This window comes from Marmota monax, unplaced genomic scaffold (assembly GCF_021218885.2).
Source record: "Marmota monax isolate L192 unplaced genomic scaffold, Marmota_monax_Labrador192_F-V1.1 WCK01_AAM20220418_F8-fsc01466, whole genome shotgun sequence".
NCBI classification, from domain to species: Eukaryota; Metazoa; Chordata; class Mammalia; order Rodentia; family Sciuridae; genus Marmota; species Marmota monax.
Window position 1 is genome coordinate 145 of NW_026692345.1, and position 15,505 is coordinate 15,649.

The following is a 15,505-nucleotide window of genomic DNA, read 5'->3' on the forward strand; positions in this document are numbered from 1 at the left end:
GAGGTAAGTCCTAAAATGCTTAGATAAGCTTCTAGACATATTAAATGTCTTGTTTGGATCATGATTTTCTTTAGAAAGATCAGCCTTAAGTGACTCTTTCTAAGAAACAGATCTAACCTAATTCCTTTCATTCTTAAAACTTTCTAAGGATCCCCACTATTAATGGTCTAATGCTACTTTGGCTCATGACTTCCTTTAAGATTTGCTGGCCTCTCCAACAGACCATCCCCCTCCAACTTTACACTTTACAATACCAACTATTCACATTCTCCTGGCCTCCCCAAATACCCTTTTCTTCATGTTTCCATTTCTCTGAACACATTTCTTCTGACTGCCAGCTTCCCCCACCATCCTCCACCCCAGCCTGTCTAATCAACAACAAACCACATGTCAGACTCCTGTTTGCCCTTTGCCTGTGCTTCAAACACATCTCAACTACTTTCTGACCTTATTGATCACCCTTCCAACCAGAATAAATGCATTTATGGACAATAATGTTCTACCATCAAATAAATACCTCTCTTTCTGCCATTATCTTACTGTGTTTCAAGTGAATGCTGTTATCTCCCTGCCAGAATGAAAGGTTCTGAGGGGAAGAACCAAGTTTTTACAGGTGTACAAATGTCCAGCCTTGGTAGACAGCAAATCTTCCTCATATGCTAAACTAAGTAGCCATTAAGCCACACCCCTATGGCTTTTGTTTCAGGAGCTATCTACTCAAAGGGTCAGGAGTCATTTTCATAAAGACATTTTAAGTTCTTCACTTCATGACCAGAAGCCACTTAAAAACTAATAAATAATCAACATTCTAATTGAAGAAACTATATCAAACTTACCGTCTTAGAGAAATAAAGCAAGAATGAATATAACAAGAAAACTATGTTGTCCAAAGGGGTGGCATCTGCTGGCTCTTCCACCTTTATCTCTAGATGGTCTTCTGTATCAGCAGCATCAACAGGAGTATCTTCTGTAATAAGTAGCTCTAAAACTGAAAGGGGGAATGGCTGTTTTATTTTATGCTATAGAATAAGAATTGTCTCTCTTCAGTTTCAATATTCACCGAGTGTTTCACTAAATATATGAGTCAGAGTGCCTGGAATATGTGGCTCTCCTAAAGACAATTAACACAGAGAAGAAAACTTCAAAATCCTAATTAGAGCTGTCAGACCCTTCAATTATAAAATGAACAATCTCCAGTCTATTCTCCAATACTTCCATGACCATACAACTGCTATCAGAACAATATTTACTCAAGGAAAATTTTTAAAACCAGAGATATATAGACAGGGTCACATTCAACAAACATGGATTTAGTGCTGGTGAAACTTTGTGTTAAAAATTTTAGGAAAGCTGAAAGAGAGGGAGTCTTGGTTTGCAGATTTGCAGGTGGAATGAGCCAAGGCTTAACACAGCATCTGGCACCTGGCAGAGATACTCAACAACTATTTATTGAACGGACAGATGACAGCTATTTAAAAAGAACACAGTAATACCAAGAGAGACTAAAGGGAATTGGGTACAGACCTGCATTGAGGCTCTGTGAATGAAGTAGAATTCCAGTTAGACCTGAGAGCTTGTAGGGGTGGAATTTCAGTATGAGTTACATGAGCCTGGGGTACGTTTGATTAAACAGCTAGGAGTCCAACATGCAGTTATTAAGAAGTTGGACCAGTTGGGCTGGGGATGTGGCTCAAGCGGTAGGGCGCTCGTCTGGCGTGCGTGTGGCCAGGGTTCGATCCTCAGCACCACATACAAAAAAAAAAAAAAGATGTTGTGTCTGCTGATAACTAAAAAATAAATATTAAAATTCTCTCTCTCTCTCTCTCTCTCTCTCTCTCTCTCCCCCCTCCCTCCCTCCCTCTAAAAAAAGATGTTGGACCAGTAGTTGCCTCTAAGGTCTTTCTCAACCCTGAGATTCCATTCACTACTATTTTTTTAAGCTTTTGCCTAATTTTTTAAAATTTCTTTTTAGTTTTTGATGGACCTTTGTTTTATTTATTTGTTGGACCTTTATTTTATTTATTTGTATGTAGTGCTGAGAATCAAACCCAGTGCCTCACATGTTAGACAAGCGCTCTACCACTGAGCTACAACCCCAGGCCCTCCATTCACTATTGGTCTATGAATTTGACTGCTGGTGAAGTCTGACCCATTGGCTCAGCATCTCAGCACCCGAGACACATTAAATGACATTTGGGAAGATTTTACCCATAAAGGTCATTGACATCATTTTGTGGTGGAACCTAAAAGGCCAGGGAAATAATTCATTCTTAATTTTGTAAGCCAAGTTTTCCCTAATCTTGAAAGTTTTGGAGCATGAAAATAACAAATCTTAATGGTGCATGATTCATTTTCAGAACCTTATGGAGTTAAAGACAGTTCAGAAGTCAGTAGTGTTCATATATGGATGCAATGTCTTCTGGAAAATGGGAGAACTGATATGTTATTCCTTCTCAAATTAACTGAATCCCCCCTGCTATGAGTTCTCCTACACTCTGTTTGTGTAGATGGGGCGGGGGGCGGGGGTCAGATCAGTGCTGCCAAGCCCTGCACTGGTGCAGGATAATGCTATAGCTATGCTTACAGACCAGAACCTTTAAAAACACAAAATACAGTAATTATGGCTTCATAGCACCATACTGGATGGATAAAATAAAACATTTAATCATCATCTAATTTACTGATAAAATGAGAGTGAGCAACACAAAAGTAGAATGCTGTTGATGCCATTATTGGGGATTTTTTTGAAAAATTGTTTCTCATCTCCCACTGGCTGCCAATCTTACTGGAGTGAGATGGTATCTTAGGTTGGTTTTGATTTGCATTTCTCTGACTGCTAGAGATGGTGAGCAATTTTTCATGTACTTGTTGATTGATTGTATGTCCTCCTCTGAGAAGTGTCTGTTCAGGTCCTTGGCCCATTTGTTGATTGGGTTATTTGTTATCTTATTGTCTAATTTTTTGAGTTCTTTGTATACTCTGGATATTAGGGCTCTATCTGAAGTGTGAGGAGTAAAGATTTGTTCCCAGGATGTAGGCTCCCTATTACCTCTCTTATTGTTTCTTTTGCTGAGAAAAAACTTTTTAGTTTGAGTAAGTCCCATTTGTTGATTCTAGTTATTAACTTTTGTGCTATGGGTGTCCTATTATGATAGAGGCTTCAATAACTTACCTTCCCTTGGCAAACCAACATACACCCACATGAATAAATGTGCAGAAGAGAATTCTGGTCCAGAACAAAAATGTGAAATGTCTATTCTGCTCAGAAATAACAGGAACTCTTTCATCTACAAGTGTGCTGGTCTCACTGAGCCAGTATAGAGAAGGGAATTCCGTAAGTCTAGCTTGCTAATGTGCCTTTCAAATATATTCAAAGTAACCTAGGAGCCAAATGGTGAACCTGTCTCCTTCCTGAGCTCAGGACATAGACCAATAGGATCCAGAGCAAAGATTATCTCTTTACAGCTTCATACTCTACCCTGAACATTCACTTGTACTTTGCATTCTTATCCAAAATATATCTGCTTTGATTAAATGTACAACTGTTTTCTTCCCCCAATTATCAGGTAAAATTAGCACTCTTGGGAAGTAAATTTTCCAATGGCTTTATGTCCTTCTGGAATTCTTATCATATACTCTCAGTTGAAATATTTCATTTTGAAAAACAATGGATAGAGATGATCAAATATGAAACCAGGAAAGAGAAAGCTTTTATCAGGATATTGGCTCATTGTCAGTTTGACAAATATTTAATTGAAAGACAGTTCTATGTGTCAAGCACTACATTACAAGGCTTGTCATCCTGGTTCCATCCTTGATTAATATGAATGCAAGGACCTTAGAACCCCAAGAGACTGGAAATAGCATGGTATCCACAAAAGATGAATGCTGTGGAGGGGAATTCAGGCAAGCTATCCATTAAAAGTTATTCTAGGGCTAGGGTTGAGTGATAGAGCACTTGCCTAGTGCAGGTGAGGCACTGGGTTCGATCCTCAGCACCACATAAAAAGAGATTAAATTCTAAAAAAAAAAAAAGTTATGCTAGTCACTCCACACCCACATGATCTAGTACAGGTATTTTATGATTAAGAAATTATGTTTAATAAAGCCCTTTTATAATTTTAACATAAAATCTGTACTGTTAACAGGTCTACTTTTGTGCATTCGTTTCTCATTTATATCTTCCTCTTTAGCTTTTTATAAAATTTCTTTTTGAACATGCTAACCAATCCCAACTGTCCTAAAGGAAAAAAAGAATAAGCAATGTCCTTTCACGCTCTAGCCCAAAAGAATGAATAAAGGAACATATGGGGCCCCTGAGTCAGCCTCCTTTCTCCTTTAGGCACATGGAAACTGAACAGAACTTTACAATAATACACGAAAACACCTGGATGGAACAACTCCTTTTCTCCAGCTCAAGCCGAAGGCAGGTATTTACCTTTAGCATTATCTGTTTGACTATCCGAATGAGGATGGTTCTTCTGAGCCAAAAATTGTTCCTCAAGATCCATAGTGTTTTCTGAGAATGCACTTTCAATTTGCTCTGAGTTTGCTACTACTGGTTTAGGTTCAGGTTCAACGTCCTGGGAGACTTCAGGAAATTGTTCCACTTTTTCTATAGCTTTCTCAGAATCTTCATTTGCAGAATCATTCAATTCCAAAAATCCTAGAAGTTCTTCTACATTATAACTATCAAAATCATCTCTTCCACCATCAAAACAGACAAAATCTGTCTCCTGTAAGGAAAAGAAAAACATTAGTGTGTCAATAACAAAGAGTCACAAAAGCAAACTCATCCACGCTCCCAAATACAGGATTGGTTCTAAAGAATCTTTAGGATCAACCAGATTACCCTCCTCCAACCCCCATTGGCTCACTCCATCTATGGCTGAGTAAATCTGTCTTTTTCTAGACTACAGTATTAAAAAGTCTATTCTTTCTCTTTCTCTCTCTCTCGCTCTCTCTCTCTCGTCATATTCTTTAAAAAGCATAATGAGTAAAAATGGTGACAATTTGGTCTCCAACTGCCTGACTCTTGGGTCTCTCTCAATTTGCTCTGAGCATAAGTAGGGAAAGGCAAGGTATCACTTATAGGATCCTCCAGCTCTTAATATCTACACCTATGTTTCAGAAATTTAACTCTTAATCCTTTGCTCAGGAAAAGCTGGAAGATCCTGCAGCACTGAGAAAGATGAATCAGTTTTAAAGTATCTTACTGAGATACAAGTACATTTGATGGAATAAAGAATGATATTAAGGAGGCTCCTCACATTATTATTACCACAAGAACAAACTGAAAACAAGATTCAACAAGGTATACACCTTCCTCTTCATCAGGGTTTCACAGTCACTAAGATCTCTCTCAGGACTATCTATATATTTATCTAGTCTTCCTTCTTGCCACTAGTAAGCAAATTGATATAAAAGGAGCCATAGTATGAATGGAAATTAAAAAAAAAAAATTCCATCTCCTAATTAAATCTTCATAATATTCTGCGGGGGTTCCGGGGGTGGGGGAGGCAGTTCAATGTAGGAGGGATGAGTGATTTCCTCTCCCCATCACATGCATTTCTAAGCCATGAGGGATGCATGTAATGGGAAATATAATGAGAAGGCAGAGTTCAAAACACATGAGTTCTCTGTAATCAGTGAACTGCTGTCACAGCTTAAATCCCAAGAACTCTCTTTACCAACAATGAAGTCCAACAAGCAACAGAAGTGATTTTATGGCCCGAGATTATGAAGAAATTTTAGGAACAACAGCAACAAACAGGATGACTTTATCCATTCAGCCCATCTAATCTAAGAACTGTCCTAGCCTAGCAGCTTGCATATTCTACAGCCACGACAAAGAGCTGCCCAAAGATGTTTCAATGTTGGTGGGCATCCATTACTATACAATTTAAAACTTTAGAAAATAATCAGCTGAAGTGAGAATTCTAGAACACAAAATCCTTTCAGTCACAAAATCAATTTAAGTCAGAGCACCATACAGGAATGCTGTATAAAGGAAGCAGTTGGGGCCTTAAAAGATCTGAGACTGAACATCACCTGAAACGCTCAGGTCCCCTTTTCCAAATCTATAACATGACTGATCCCATATATGACTAAGAATAAGAAAACCTTTGTAAGTACATATTTCTAGCCTAGTATAAAAGTTAGAGTTTATTAATTTAACCTAAATATACTTAAAATGTCTAATAACTATCCAATGAGTTTTGCCTGTAAAATGAAATTATTTACCTCTTAAATTTAATAGCCAAGTACAAATATATTAAATTATTTTTCACATATAAAACAGAAGAGAAAAGCCCCATAGTTGAGTAAACAGCCTTCTACAAGAATATCTGTTTCAACATATTAGACAACTTTCAGATTATAATATAATCACCCTTGAATGCCTTTCAAACTTTTTTTTACAGGTAGTCTGATTTCAAATGAAAATCTGATACACAAATGTTAGATTGCCCCCCAAACACATTATAAAACTTTCAGAAGCAGTTAACTGAATATAACTGGTGGATTTATAAGCCAGTTTACAATTGAGAACAAAAAAGAAATCCATAACTTACATTTGTTGGAATTTGTAGCTCTACTTTAGTATATTCACAAGCTACCTTGATGAAATCTTTTGGAAAGTATCCAAAACTATGGCCAACCTATAGTGCAAAAGAGACAAATATCAAATAAATTCTGTACAAGGAATATAAATAAGAGATTTCTCAGAAGTGGCAGGAAATATACACATAATAGATAGGTATATGGTATAACCAAGAAAGAAAGTTGCTATAACAATTACACTGAGATTATTATTCCAAATAAAAATTAAGTACAGAACTGTTAAAACAACATTTCCAACCACTGAAGTTTTCTTTTTTACATTTAGCTTAATTCTCAACACAGAGCACATAAAGTTAAGACTTCTGAAGTAAATAAAAGATCTGCATAGGAGATTACTGTATATTATATGGTTAAAACTATGTAAATCAAAGCTGGTTATAAATGCAATTCCAAATAACCTCTAGCAAGAATTTACCTGTACATTTTGTAGCATTGCTCATAAACCAATATTTATGTCTTTCTTAACCAATACACAGCAGTCATGAAAATTAATAAGTAAAAACAATACAAAATCTCTAAAATGTATTACCACTATAGCAAATGTATTGATAGTATATGCTTTCCTAGCTTTTTCCAAATCTACTTTTACAAGTACTTGGGGAGAAAATAAAATTACAATATAATGCATACGAAACCACATATCAAGCTTCAGTTTCACCGAAAATAAATCCTCTGCAGAAAAGAACGCCATTTATTTTCAGCACCAACAGCTAAATTATATGAAGTTACATAAAGTGTACAAAAGGTATATAAAGTTCCCCTTGAGAAAGACACTCTTATTACTAACTACTGACTAAAAGGAACAGAAGATTCTTGCCAATAATTAAAGGAAACTGATAGGCAAATCAAATGCCCAAAAAAGAAAATTAAAAAAGGCATCTTATCACTACCTCTAAAATATCCCCATTCATGAATGTTCTTGTTATATCTAGAAACCATCTGAGAGCCAGTATTAGTGGTAGAATACTGCCATGAAGATTAGATAAGACGGAGCAATTAAAAGCTTCATCACTGCAGATAAAGTCTGAGACTCTAGAAAACCAACAACATTGCAGAATGAAAACTAAAAACTCGAAAGGAGAATCATTTTGAAAACTAAATAAAGAGTTTTTAATTTCCTAAGTATAACACTCATGACATGAGAGGCGAGTCTGAGGGGAAATACAATTTCCCCTTCTGTTGAAAATTCTATTAAGGTTAAATTTGGAAAAGGGAAAGAAACCAGAGATGTATGGAGAAAGGAAACACATTTATCTCTTCTTAATCTGTGTCAATTGAGACCATAGATTATATAAAGCTCCATAATTACACACTGGGTGGTATCCCATTTCTTGTGATATGAAAAAGAAATGATGCAGAATCATGGAAGCTCATGACTGGAAATAATTTTTATATCTAATTTTGCTTCCATACATCATCCCTGCCAAGGTGCTGTTGATTTGATTTGTGGGTGGGGAGCAAAGAACTGCCACAAGAGAACAAATTCTGCATAAGCTACTATCAGAACAAATGTACTTAAGTGCCACTGCCCTGAAAGGAAATATTCAAAAGGAAGATGGATTAGACAGGGGTCCTTTCCTAACTGAGTTTTTTACTTTATAGGGAGCTAAGATAAAACACAACCTGACTGAAGGCAAAGAAGACAAATGAATGCCACAGGAGCAATGCAAACAAAGTGCCACCCAAATACTCATCAGTCGGCAAAGATCCTTTCTGGTCAGGTGCTGAAAGCAGGGCTCCTCAGGAAGACAAGATGAGTGCTGCCACCCAGAATGGCCAGAGTCCTAGGGATGAACATAGTTAACAGGCTACAATGTGACAGAAGAAAATGTAAATCAAGCCCATTTATCCAAAAGCTCAAAGAAGGGGAGAAAGATGACTACTATATGAAAAATGCCACTTAGGTACATGGAAAAACAGTTCCAAGTTTAAAGATTACCAATCCTATTTGGTATACTTGAAAGAAACAATAGATGGTTCTTTATATGGAGTACTGCAACTGGGACTCTGTCTAAATATAAAGTTTGTACCTAGAGCCACCATGTTTCAAGATCATTCCCTAAGAATCAGAAATGGCAACAAAATGAAACTAGTTTTCCCATAGGGATTACTCTTATTTTCTGCTGTGTGGTGTTTTATTTAGGGTGAGAACTTTCAGGGATGCAACCCGGAATGTCTCTAAACTGGAACATTCCTACAGTCATCAAAGACCCTTGCTACTATTTTAAGTAAACAATCCACATATCAAATTTTTTTAAATGAAAAGGACAATACTCATAAGTCTCTCAATGAGGTCACTCCTAGTGAATCTCCCCATTTAAAATATCAAAGAATGATATAAACAATGTCATGTCTTTCATCAGAAGATCCATACAACTGGCTGGAAGTAGAACCCCTGGGGGAACCTTCAGGCATAGAATATAGGAAAAGCAGGAAATGGATGGCCCAGAAGTTGCAAAAAAGAAAAAAAAAAGGGGGAGAAAAAAAAGCACATAATGAACATAATACTCTGCTTTTTTAGAGTAAAAACAGCACAAATGATTAGGTAAAATACACAAAAAATCAACTTTAAATATGCATGCCTGAGTTACTATCTCAGACTTAATTTACAGGATTAACTCTAATGTCCATGAATCCCTCCCTTTTGAAGCAGTAAAGCTAAAAATTGTCAGGTTTTCACCATGACAACCTTTATGATGTGTAGAGCCTTCTGGAACTTGATGTGAGGGATAGCAACCACAACCAGTTCAGTTCTGTTTCAGAAAGTCTCCTGACTTTCTATGCTGTGCCAGGCCCAAGGCGTGTTAGGAGCACAGGGCCTGGCAGAGAGGTCAGGTTAACTCTACAAAGACCCCAAGAAATCAGTCATTTAAATCTACACTGCTGAAAAACCCATCAAAAGTAAGAATATAACACCTGTCAAACTTTTACTTACGCTTCCGGCCCAACATTCTGGTGATACCTCTGCAAGTTTATAGTAGACAAATACATTGTCACCTTTTTTAAAATTCACAAAACGACAATCTGGGCCTCTGAAATCTTCAAGAGCTTCACCTCGATACATTAACACTGTATATGAACATTTAAAAAAGAAAAACAAACATTAGGATTTGATTTTTCACAGTCCATATTGACTCATCAGGAAATATGAATCCCACTATGAACAAAAATCAAGTTTTTCCAGTACTCTCTGGAATCACTTTTAATTCACCTGCTCAAAGTACCTAAAATCCTTAGAGATTTTATTGCTATAAAATACAATATTCCCTGCAATTAGACAAGGGAAAAGGAAGCTTCTCTATTTTTCTCTGTGCTGAGAAATAAAAACCAAAGTGGCTACCACCAACCATGGCTGGTTTCAGTGAAACTCTTGGTTCTTGCAGGCCTCAATTTTTTTCTGTTTCATAATCATAAAAAGCTTCATTTTGCAAATATGTAAATCCAAGTGTAGACACGGACAGGCTTAAGTATGGCTTCATGCAGAGGTAATAGGGAAGAGGGAAGAATATCCAGGAACCCCCAAGGGGTTAATTAACTTGAACTAACCACTAAAAGACATTACCTTTAAGTGGCTGCAAGTGCTACTATGCAGCCGTAAACACTGTAAATTTCATTTGCAGCAGAGTTGCTGTCTCTGTGTTCAGGATCTGGGTAAATTACCAGGAAATGTATTTTCTCTGAGCAAATATTGTTGACTATATTCAACATTGTTTCAAAACATTCTCATTCGTATTTTTTTTAATAAACAAAATCAAAAGTGGGTATCCTATCTGACAAGGAACAAGTTTAACCATGAGAAAAGGTCAGGCAATACCTTCATGCTTAAAATGCAGGACTAGAATCACAATTGATCTAGAAACTGGTAGAAGCAACATTTTTCTTTTGGTTGACCAAATACACAGTTTCTGATTTAAGATGAAATGGACAATAGATGTATGTAAAAATCACAAAGAAGAAATGGAAATAACACTTTTTCTAAAAGCCAATTAGCAGTAAAATACACAAGAATGTGTGTTTTATAAAAATATATGTCTGAGGAACAAACAGATTTGGAGAGGGTAACTTGTTTTGTTTTTTTTTTTTTTTTGAAGCTAAAATAGGACTATTTTCAGAACTGTCAGCATCCTAATTCATATATAATTAAGAGGCCAAGTTGAAGGTGAGAGACACTTTAAGGTGGGGAATTCTCATCACAAGTGGAAATGGCAATGTTTCTCTTGTTCCCCCTTAGGTCATAGAGGATTTACAAATCAGTAATATATTAGGTGACAACATAATGCATACTATGGAGCACCTATTTAGTTTTTTTTTTTTTTTTTTTTGGAGCACTTATTTGGAAGGCACACAAAAGGACACCTGACATCCACACCTCACTACTTCCTACAACACAACACAGACCCACCTGTTGTGTTTGGTCACATCTGTTTGGACACAGGCCATTTCTCAAGTTATGTTACCCCACTGAACCTTACCAACACCATGTCTTAGTACTGAGGAAGCATCAGTGATGATATTGTCCAGGTAGCCCATGTAGGATAGCGCTTGATAGCAAAGAATAGCAAACATTTTACCATGCTGGAAGCCTGATTTTGTTCACCCAAAACTGAAAGGAAATATCATGGCAGCTGCTTTGCTTTTCTGAGTGTTTATTTACTCCAGCCTTAGGGTTACCTCTAGGAACTGCTTAACATATATTGGAGACAACTTTTTTCTTTATTGGAGTGGAACAAACAATTCAAACTATAAAATTTGTTTTTGGTAACACCAATTTAGGCATAAAGAGCTCAATGGTAAACTTCTTGGCCTTTTTAGCATGAATATTTTAAAATATGTACTGCTTACAATTTATGGACAACACGGTCATCAAGTTACAAGGTTACTAGAAACCAAGCGGGAGGCCATAAGAAGTATTCTGGGCCAGTAAATATACAGAGGAAAGAGGTTCCAACAACACTAGCGACTGAGTCTAAAACTGAATTGGCTTATAAAAATCTTGGAGTATTTATTATTGTTATTGCAACAAACCTCTTCATCTGAATCTGAATGGCTACATCCTCCCCACCGCCCACCTCCAATCCAGGACTGGGAAACAATTCGGTGCGCTTCCTGCGCACAGAAGAGGCTGCAGTTCCCAGGTGGCCGGTGCAGATCCTTGGCCTCTTTCAAAAGCAAAAGATTATTGGCCCACCTGCTACCCTACCTCAAATATGAAGGGAGGTTTCTATGCACAGAAATGACAGGACTGAAGCAGAGTCGGGGCCGAGACCTCGGAACACATTGCGTGCCTGGACTCGGGGCTCTTCCCAAGCCTAAACTCTAGTCCCTGTTAAAAGGCAAAACCAGCCCAATCCCCAGTGCAGCAAAAGGACGAAGGGGCCAGTGAGCCTTTCCCAAGGAGCCCCACCATCAACCTGCCGCTGGGATTAGGGCCACCGAGCCCTGGAGAGCATCTGCCCTGATACCTCACCGGCCCAGGTCCCTGTGGTGGGGGCAGAAAAGCGCTCTGCTACAGCGTGGGGAGCCCCCCGGGGCACGCGGCGCGCAACCCCATCACCCACTGAGATCCTAGGCGAATCCTGGAAGGGAATAAACTGAGAGCTGTCCCTGGGGAATCGTGTTTCCCAACCCCCGCCTCACTCAGCAGAGAAAAATAAAACGCTGGCAACAAGTGGGAGTCGAGTGGCCGGGGCGCCGGCAGAGCCGGAGGGGACACACGCAGGGTCCCGAGGCTCTGTCACTCCTGCGCCCCACCCGTCTTCCAGCGACCCCCTAGCCCAGCCCGCGGGGCTGGGGACCACGGGATTGGAGCCCCATGCAGCCCCGAAGAGCCACCGCGGAGACCCCGGGCCGCCCGCCCGCCTGTGCACTCACGGCTGCATTGGTCGTCTGCACAGAGTTTGTGCTTCGAGAAGCGCCGGCCGGTGCTCGAGTCCGGTTGGCCCGGCACTCGCCAGGTCGGACAGAGCACGAACAGCCAGAAGAGCAGCCCCGGCGCCTCAGCCATGTTGTGGTCACCTCGGGGAGCCGGTGACGCTCCCCGAGGTGAGGGTGGGCCTCAGGGGGCAGGTGGGGGTGGCGCCTGGGAAGGCTTAAGCCTTTCCCAGGTGACTCGTCAGCAGGGATATCTGGGGGTCGATGCACAGACTCTACTGGAGAACGCAGGGAGCCGGAGCTCCGTCCTTCTCTAGTGGAGACCTTCTCCTCAACTGAAGACCTTCTCCTCCAGTCGTTGCCGGGGAAACTAGGACTCTCTTTCTCGTCCAATCACCTGCCTTTGCTTCTGCGACCTCACAAGCGACCCTCCGCATGATTCCAGTCATCACCCACCCATCCCCCCCCACTCCGCCAACCAGTCCTTTCTGGCTTTCCTCAACGTCTCATTTCTGGTCCATCCTGAACTAGCCTACTCCACTTCACCATCACTCCCATCCCCCATTCCTGGTCGGGTACCTCCTTTTCTGAACTACCAAATCCCACCCATGACTTGTCACAGCTAGTCTATGGTTCCAGGCTCCCTCCCCTTCAAACTCCTAGAGGTTCCTTGAAGCCCCACCCCAAGATCCGTCTGATTAGGAAAGGGGAAGGTGAATGGAACTGTGAGTGAGGGTGTAAACTGGAGACAATGAATGGCCTGCTTTTTTTTAAGGCAGGGACAGGTGAGGGCAGAGAGATGGACAGTAGTCTTGGGGCTAAGATCTTGAGATTCTTATCTTTATCCATAAGGGAAGAAATCATTTAATTCAACAGCATATTTTTAACTTTCATTTTGTGCTACCATTCATGCCAGACGCTGGACAAAGCCCTAGCATGGTGTGGGAGTGGATGAAAATCAAAAGACAAGATATCTGGTCCTGGTCCGAAAAAGTCCACAACTTAGTGGGAACCAACTGACAAAACCGATTGTCAGAGAAGAAAGCTAGTAGCTAACATTTCTTGAATGCTTTATGTCCAGTTGTTATTCTGAAGGTTTTATACATATCAATTCATTTGATCTTCATAACAATAGTACCTTACAGTAGTAGTAGGTCCTATTCCAATCCTTATTTTAGAGTAAACTGAAGCAGTCACACATCCAGTGAGTAATGGAGCTAAGTTTCAAACCCAAGGAGTAGACTCCTTTTCATCACAACCTATCAACTAACAAGCAAATGTTGTACTTTCTGACAAGAGGAGCAAAATCTGATTTAAATCATAATATAGCTGAATTACTGATATGTACAGTTAAGGGGGGGAAGGCACAAGCTAGCCAGCCCAAGGAAGAGTGTCTGCAATGCTCCCATCCTTGGTGGAGCCATTCTCATTTGTTACTATAGTCTCTGCTAAAGTTATTCATCAACCTCCAACAATGAACCCATCAGTTGTTTCCCCAAATTAACTGAATCTTTAAAACTTAGAGAAAAGAATGTAGTCCACCATGTTCATAATGTTAAATAAAGAAAACGTTGGAAAAAAGGTGTGCACAAACATTTGTCTACAGGGGCCATGAGAACCAGTGGATCATAGAGAGAAACTGTCTGAGTCATTCTTCATTTCTTTTCTACCATGTATTTATTATGTTATAAAATGTATCTAGTAGGCATCTCTAATAACATGTTGAAAACTGAATTCATTTTTCTCTCAAAATCTGCTCCTTTCAGTCTTCCCTATCTCAGAAATAAGAACGACAATTTAATTCCCATTACCCAGGTGCTCAAAGCCCAAAACTTACAAACCATCTTTGATCTCTTTTCTCTCACATTCCAACTCCAGTCCATTAGACAATATTATGTCTTTATTTTTATAATTTTATTGAGATATAGTTGACCTACAATAAATTGCACATGTTTAAGGTGTACAATTTGATAAGTTTTGACATGAATATACCCATGAGACTATCACCAAAATCAAAAGAGTCTTTCATCCTTCTTTGTAATCCCTCCCCTCTCCTTTTCTGTCTCCAAACCTCTCCTGTCATTATAGATTGTTTTGCATTTTCTAGAATTTGATATAAATTATACAGCATTTTATTTATTTATTTTTCTGACTTCCTTCTTTCCAAATAAGCATTTGAAACATGCCCAGAATCTTACCACTCCTCTGCATCTGCTAAGCCAATATACAGGCCAAATCCACATCATAAGTCACCTGAATGATTCCCATAGCCTTCTTCTGTCCTTGCTTCTGCCCTCATTTTCCCCAATATCTATTGTCCTGATGGCAACTAGAGTGATATTTTTAAATATAAATTTGACTGTGTCTCTCTGCTGAAAATCGTCCTATAGCTTCCCATTTCCAAATAAAAGGCAATGACTTTAGCCAGGCCTGGTCATACTCATCTGTAATCCCAGCAGCTCAGGAGGCTCTCAGGAGGATCCTGAGTTCAAAGCCAGCCTCAGAAATGTATCGAGTCCCTAAGCAACTCAGTGAGACCCTATCTCTAAATAAAATATTTTAAAAAGGACTGTGGGTGTTGCTCAGTGTTTAAGTGCCCCTGGGGGTTCAATCTCTGGTATCAGGAAAAAAAAAAAGGAAAAAAAACCATGACTTTATTATGGACTGCCCTGCCTTATTATGGACTGCTCTTATTCAATGTGACTCCCCTCATCCTTTTCTCCCCATTTCCTAACATTCTTCAATTGCTCTGTTAGTTCCATTTAAATACACCAAGCCCACCCCTGCGCTTCAGAGCATTTACACTTGCAACTTTGCCTCAACCTTAACTCCCCAAATCATCTGACTAGCTAACTACCCCCTCACTTTATCATGTCTCTGTAACAGTGGCATTTCATGTGATAAAGGCCTTCCCTGGCCACCCTACACAAAATAGAGCCTCTTGCCATGACTATCAAGCCCATCACCTTGCCTTTCTTTCTCTTCAGACTTGCCTTACCACTTTAGACTTCTC

The 15,505-nt window shown here is 39.3% G+C and overlaps 1 protein-coding gene across 1 annotated transcript in view; it reads right to left on the reverse strand.

Annotated features, from left to right (window-relative positions):
* Window positions 1-836: 836 nt before the first annotated feature.
* LOC124090920 (transport and Golgi organization protein 1 homolog) overlaps window positions 837-15,505 on the reverse strand; it is a gene marked incomplete at its 3' end in the record, with an annotated part of 41,714 nt that continues 27,045 nt past the window's right edge. Inside the window, 4 exon segments of the mRNA XM_058578490.1 lie at window positions 837-988; window positions 4,439-4,736; window positions 6,573-6,659; window positions 9,557-9,690. Of these exon segments, the coding sequence (XP_058434473.1) occupies window positions 837-988; window positions 4,439-4,736; window positions 6,573-6,659; window positions 9,557-9,690 (671 nt within the window).